The sequence below is a fragment of the Platalea leucorodia genome (genome assembly GCF_965183815.1).
Source record: "Platalea leucorodia genome assembly, chromosome: 2".
In the NCBI taxonomy this organism is placed as follows: Eukaryota; Metazoa; Chordata; class Aves; order Pelecaniformes; family Threskiornithidae; genus Platalea; species Platalea leucorodia.
The window spans coordinates 70783280-70789356 of record NC_138824.1 but is presented as its reverse complement, the minus strand read 5'-3'; the positions used below and the strand labels follow the sequence as shown (position 1 = coordinate 70789356).

Genomic DNA, 6077 nt, shown 5'->3' with positions numbered 1-6077 from the left:
GCACCCATGCTGTGGGCAACTGGCTCAGACAGGCCAGGAGCAACCCTCTGAGCCAACACAGCACAAAATGTAATCATCAGCTTGACAGGGAAACAAGACTGGTTTTCTTCAAACGCAGCTCATGTAGTCAGTGTTGATTGAAACTGCTGTAGAAAAACATGCAGCAGCCCCCTAAGGAGCTGCTCTTGCTTTCCAAGACAGCAGCTTGGAAGGTTTGGTTTATGGTGCAGGTCAGCACTTCAGCACTGTTTCACCCTCCAGATCCCTAGCCAAAAGTTGCCATGTTTACACAGATAGCAATGGCTGATCTTATAGCTGCCCTCAAAACAACATTTGTCTACTATCCACACTATAAATCACTTGTCTCCAGTGCCTATAGGAGCCAGTTATACTAAGACTGACCTGATACCAACACTCTTCTCTCTCTGCCTTCTCACAGCATGGCCTCTAGGAGGTGTTTGCAGCTTATGCACACGTTAGAGACTTCACATACAGAAAGTCCTCTGGCTGCAGTCCCACAACACCTCATTTCTGGCTTCTTGCCCTTTGTTTAAATGCCCCTAGCCTGCCTATACAGAGAGGTGAACTCTCTGCAGCCCATTCTTCAAAAGGTCCCAATGCTCACAAGACCAGAAAAACAGGGAGATATTTGAGTTATGCTAGAGAAAGCAGTGGCATAGCATGGATTACTATGGGATAGATATGGGAAACAGAGGCTCCCAAACCTTGGGCTGGTAGGGTCAAGTCTTGAGGCAGTACTCTAAATAGCCTTTTTACCTGGCTGGATTAATATATCTGAAGATGGTGGACATCAGGGCCTTCCTGTTCTGTTATGAATAGAGTAATTCAAACACCTAATAGGGCAGTTATAAGGCTCTGAAATTTCAGTGGCATCCTGCTGGTGAAGCTGTTGAACAAAATCTTCTGCAGCACAGCAAACAGATGAATGCTAATGTGTGTCCACTGTAATGTTGCAATCCAGAATGCAAATCTAACAGTGCTTAGGTAGTCTTTCAAGCTGCATAGGTGAAAGACAAGAGTTTTGGAAGGTCCTGGAAAAGGCCACTTCCTGGATTGCCTTTTAGGTTTCCTTGATCTGGATCCTAATGGAACAAGCCTTTAAGCTGCTAAAGAGATTCTCAGTACCAGAAAGGTAGAAATTATATTTGGATTCATTCTTAAGAAGAGTTTCTAGAAGATCTTTAAGGCTCAAGCACTAACAAGGTTTATATATTGTCTGTAGAAGACTCCTTGGATTGCACTCCATCAATGCAGAAACTCAGAGGACAACTCCAACACCATCTTTGGACCAAGGTGTGTGCAGTGACAGTCTCAAGTTACAGCACAGCCCTACCTCTGTTGTATCCAAATGTTAGAGAAGATAATGCAATCAATCAGCTTTACCATCATTATAAGGCAGTCCAGTTAAATTTCTCAGGTGCACCTACTTATCCTGAATATTTAACTGTGCCCATGATGAAGTCTGAAGTGGTCAGATGAAGCAGACTTCTACACATACTGAATAAGGAGATTCCAGCCATGCACATGGAGACACAAGCTTTAAAGATCATAGATCAGGTTTCCTTAGATAACTGCACTGCTAAAGAAAAACCTGTTTGGTGCAACAAATATTTTCTAGAATTGATTAAGATGGACATAGAAGTAATCTACTGACTTTTGCTTTTGAAGGACATAGCTAGGGAAACCTAACTAGCAACCCTGTCTTTAGCAGCTTTTCAGACATGTGCACAGGTATACACATGAAATTAGACCAAAAATGCCAACCAGCATGAAAAAAACAAACAAACAAACTCTGAGCTGTTGAGAAAGCCAGCGTTAACACCACCACAAGGTCAGGAGCCTGGTGGTAGCTAGAACTCCTGCGACTGGATATATTTGTGGGGCGGTTTAAGAGAGATGGTCTTCTTAGGAAGAAGTTCAGGAAGAACATTAGGTAACACCCCTCCTTGAGCGATGGTCACGCAAGAGAAGAGCTTGTTCAGCTCCTCATCGTTTCTCACGGCTAGCTGGATGTGCCTGGGCAGGATCCTGGCTTTCTTGTTTGCCCGTGCAGCGTTCCCTGCCAGCTCCAGGATCTCCGCGCTCAGGTACTCCAGCACCGCAGCCAGGTAGATGGCAGCGCCAGGACTGATCCTGTCAGCGTAGTTCCCTCCTTTAAGGAGCCTGTAGACACGACCCACAGGGAACTGCAGACCAGCCTTGGCTGATTTGGTTTTCTTTGGCACAAGGAGGAGCTCTGTGGTTTTTTTGCCACGTCCAGACATTCTAGCATCAATCTAGTATAAAAAAAGAATGAATTAAAAAACCAAAACAGACACAGAAACCGAGCATTTAAGTCCTTTCTTCATCCTCATTTCACTGCCTTTCTTATTCCCTTACAAGTCAGGTTTTTTTCCCCTCAGAAAGTTTGCTAGTTGTTCATACTTTTGTCTGAAGGAGCAGATGGGTCAGGCTGCTGCTCTAGGAGAGTCTGACAAGTTTCCAGCCAAGAAGCATCTACAAGCTCAGTCAGAGCAGCAGGCCAACCATCTGCCAGATTTCCAAAACTTTTCAAAAGAGCGAGGTAAAACTTAGGAGCAAGGTCTTCTGACCCCATATCAAAGAAGGACTGCTGTTAAGGAGAAAGGTTAAGCAAACTAGGCTTCAAGTGTTCAGAAACCCTGCAGGGAAGCTTCATTGAACTTACCCCGATAAGAACCTAAGCAGTTTCTGCAACGGTGACCTTGTGAGAACCAGAGCTAGAAATTCATATCTTTGTCTGAAGTAAAAAAAACAGAGAAGAACTTTGTCTGCTGGAAACAACTTCAAATGGATCTTGTCTTCCAGAGGTGAGGGAAATTATTGCTGCAACATAACAGACCACAATCAGGAACAAGACAAGCCTTGTTTTACATCAGACACTGAAATTGCTCAGCTCAGCACACTGTACATCAGGCTACTACAAATGCACAAGTACCACCTTCTTGTATGGCATTGCATTCATTTTAAGAAGCCCCATCACTTATTACTGACATAAAGTCTCAGGTACTGAATAGTACCAATTACTCTTCAATGCATAACACAAAGCAACTGGAAAACAGACACAGGAAGATTCTACTCTTGTATATAGAATTGTTCTCAAGTATTAATCATTAGTTGTTTTTAATTAATGATGTGGAGAGGAACTAAATCAGATATCAAATTGAAGTGCTTAAAAATACAATAAAAAGTTATTTTAGAAGATTTTTGTGGGCCTTAGAAAGATAAGCTTTTAAAAACAGCCTATGCAAGCAAATAAATTTAAAAAATTAAAAGCCCCCTTAAGCAGCCTCATACCAAACATAGAGCTTACAAACCCATTATTTCACTCAGGAGTTTATCTAACACAAAGAAAGCACGCTGTCATTTCTTAAGGACAAAATCTCACCTGAAAAACTTATCAACTTAGCCTCTTTTCCAACAATACCACTACCCAAATCCCCCAAAGCATAATATCTGGCAAGAGCTGCCCCCTTTTAAACTCTACAGTGGTAGCTATATCATTACCAGATCTTGCATCGTTCAATGCCACCTGGGTGAGCAATGATTCAGCCACTCAAAATAAAAAACAATCAAGGTCCCAACACAAGAGCAACTCAGTACAGCCAATACACCTGAGAGCATGAGAATTTGTCACTACTCCTCGCAGAGCTGTTTAGCACCTTGTTAGCTGATCTCCTCTGGAAACAAGCCTAATATTTACTGCCTGAGAGAACTGCAGGATCTCTGATTGGCAGTTAATTTATTACAGCTGGAAGGGAGCACACCTCACCTTACTGCATTCATCAAGAATTAAACCCAGCAACCTGTACCACTGCTCTGTGTGCTGCCAGCAGGGGCCAAGCTGCTTTGTGACCACGCTGCAGAGCCTGGGAAAGCTCAGGACCTCTGACATTGGGTTGTCTCTCTTCTAGCACTTGTCCCTATCTGTCAAACAGTCCGTTTTTTTCCAAAGTCACGTGTAGCTGTGTTGCAAGGCATACTATGTCCTTTCTAGGGCCAAGGCTGTGGAGACAATTGAATAATTTTTTTCTTCAATACACAAGTGCTGGAAAGTTGAGCCCTGGCCCAGCAGAAACTTTTGCTGAGCAGCTGGGTTAGGAGACATCTGCCCTCTGTTCCTGTGAAGCTGGAGGGGTGAGTTTTCAGATCACTGTGCTATCTGGTTAATTTACAAATGGGCTGAACTATTAGCTAGAAGAAAGCAAACAAGGTTGTTCTTTATCAAAGAAATACTTAAAAACCTGACTTTTGAATTGGACCAGTATTTCACCAAAAACTCTGTCTTTGGATATAAGTAGAGGTAGGGCCACACAGCTCACTCAGTGTCTTCTATCATACGGAAAATGGCAGGTGAAGGCATTTCTAGAAGCTACTTGAGCACTGGCCGTGCCTTGCAGGGTCTGTTTGGTGTGGTGCAGAGCAGGCTCACAGGAGGAGCTTGCGTCCAGGAGTGGCATGATGGCTGACACACAGTTCTCCAGATTAGCAAAGGGTGCTGTAAACTCCGTGCTTAAAATTGGACAAAATTAGTACCTTGCTTGAGTCTTCTACCATTACTGCAAACCTTTAGATTTTTGCTTGGTCCAAAGCAATAATCATTCCCAAGACTGCTTTCCCTTGCCATAGTCAAATGGAGGAAATAATTTGACTTTCATGTGTTCATTTCTCATGTACCTCCTTTAAAGGTTTTATTTTTTTCCCCCTCCATTTCCAGGTGTAAACACTCAGCACAAGGCTAGTTTCATAGAGAACGTCTTTACTACATGCACAAAGCTTAAGATCTACTCTCAGACATTTTTACTTCTCATTGCTACAGCATCCTCCACTTTTTCTCACTTCACTGGGTTAATTGCAGGCCAGCCAAGATCTCATCAAATTGCTCTTGAAAACCAGGCAGCATACAATGACTGTTCCAGCTGTCCACCGCCATGAAATCATGGTGTCCGCTCAGTCAGGTGTCCTCTCTTCCCATGTCTGTGTAAACACAGCTTGGAGTGAGTCATTAACTCAGCTGCATACAGCTCTGACGTCTGTCAGCATCCTAAAACCTGGCCAGTAGGCTCTGACACCCTTGTGCCTTGAGGCAGACAAAGGAGCTAGGCCAAACTCAACAGGACAGGCAGAACATGTTCAAATAAAAAGTTCATGCTCCAGCTACAGTTTAGGAAGCTGGTCCTAACCACCTCTTCTCTGTATGAGATGCTACAAAATCTGTGAGATACTGCCTCAGGGGCAGACTGATCCTAATGCAGCTGCAGCAGATCCCTGGTTTCCAGGTCCACAGCAAGCCTCAGCACCCACCATGAACAGAGAAACCCTGGGCAAAGACTCTCAATTACTTGGTCAGCAAAGGCCTAGGGGCTTGTTTAGATATGGAGACTTTTGTTTTTCTGCACCGATAGACAGAAGCAAGACAGGCACCTCTACCAATAGCACAAATATTGCACCAGATTTTTAAATAAACTACCTATGGTTGTTACGACAAGACAGAGGGGATAGCGGTTTAGTGTCATGTTGGAGCAGTCTGAAGAGAGGTAGTTGTTCACTACAGCTTTATGAGCAACAAGAATTTAAAGCACAGGGTTACTAACTTCTAAAGCAGAGTTAAACAACCTCTGAGGCACTGAACTAATTGCACCACGAATCTGTGATGAGGAAATGTTCCCATGAATGGCAGTGTGTGTCTTGGCTCCTCTGCCTGCTCCACAACAGTTACCTGTAACAAGTTTTCAAAAGCAAATACGTACTTCACTTTTTTAAAAGTGTTTTTTTTTGTTTGTTTGGGTTTTTTTTTTTTTGTTTGTTTGTTTGTTTTTTGACATTTTCTGTGTTCCTCCATCCCTGGAAGGGGAGCTGAGAAAAGAAAGAACAGTGTTGCATTCTAGGAACTTTATTACAAGCTTTAAAAAGGCATTAAAATTAGCAGGAAAAATACTTGACAAAGAAGCAAATACATACAAATTAGAGCAACTGAGTCCCATCATCCATAACTGCACAGACCAGACCAGGAAAAGCAAGTTTCACTGGATACCACC

At 43.1% G+C, this 6077-nt stretch overlaps 1 protein-coding gene across 1 annotated transcript; it reads right to left on the bottom strand.

Annotated features, from left to right (window-relative positions):
• Positions 1-1871: 1871 nt before the first annotated feature.
• Positions 1872-2285, bottom strand: LOC309602555 (histone H2A-like; the record flags this gene model as incomplete). The annotated part of the gene is made up of 1 exon (XM_082336216.1): positions 1872-2285. The coding sequence occupies one exon, from the start codon at positions 2283-2285 to the stop codon at positions 1872-1874; it is 414 nt and encodes a 137-aa protein (XP_082192342.1).
• Between the last annotated feature and the right edge of the window lie 3792 nt (positions 2286-6077).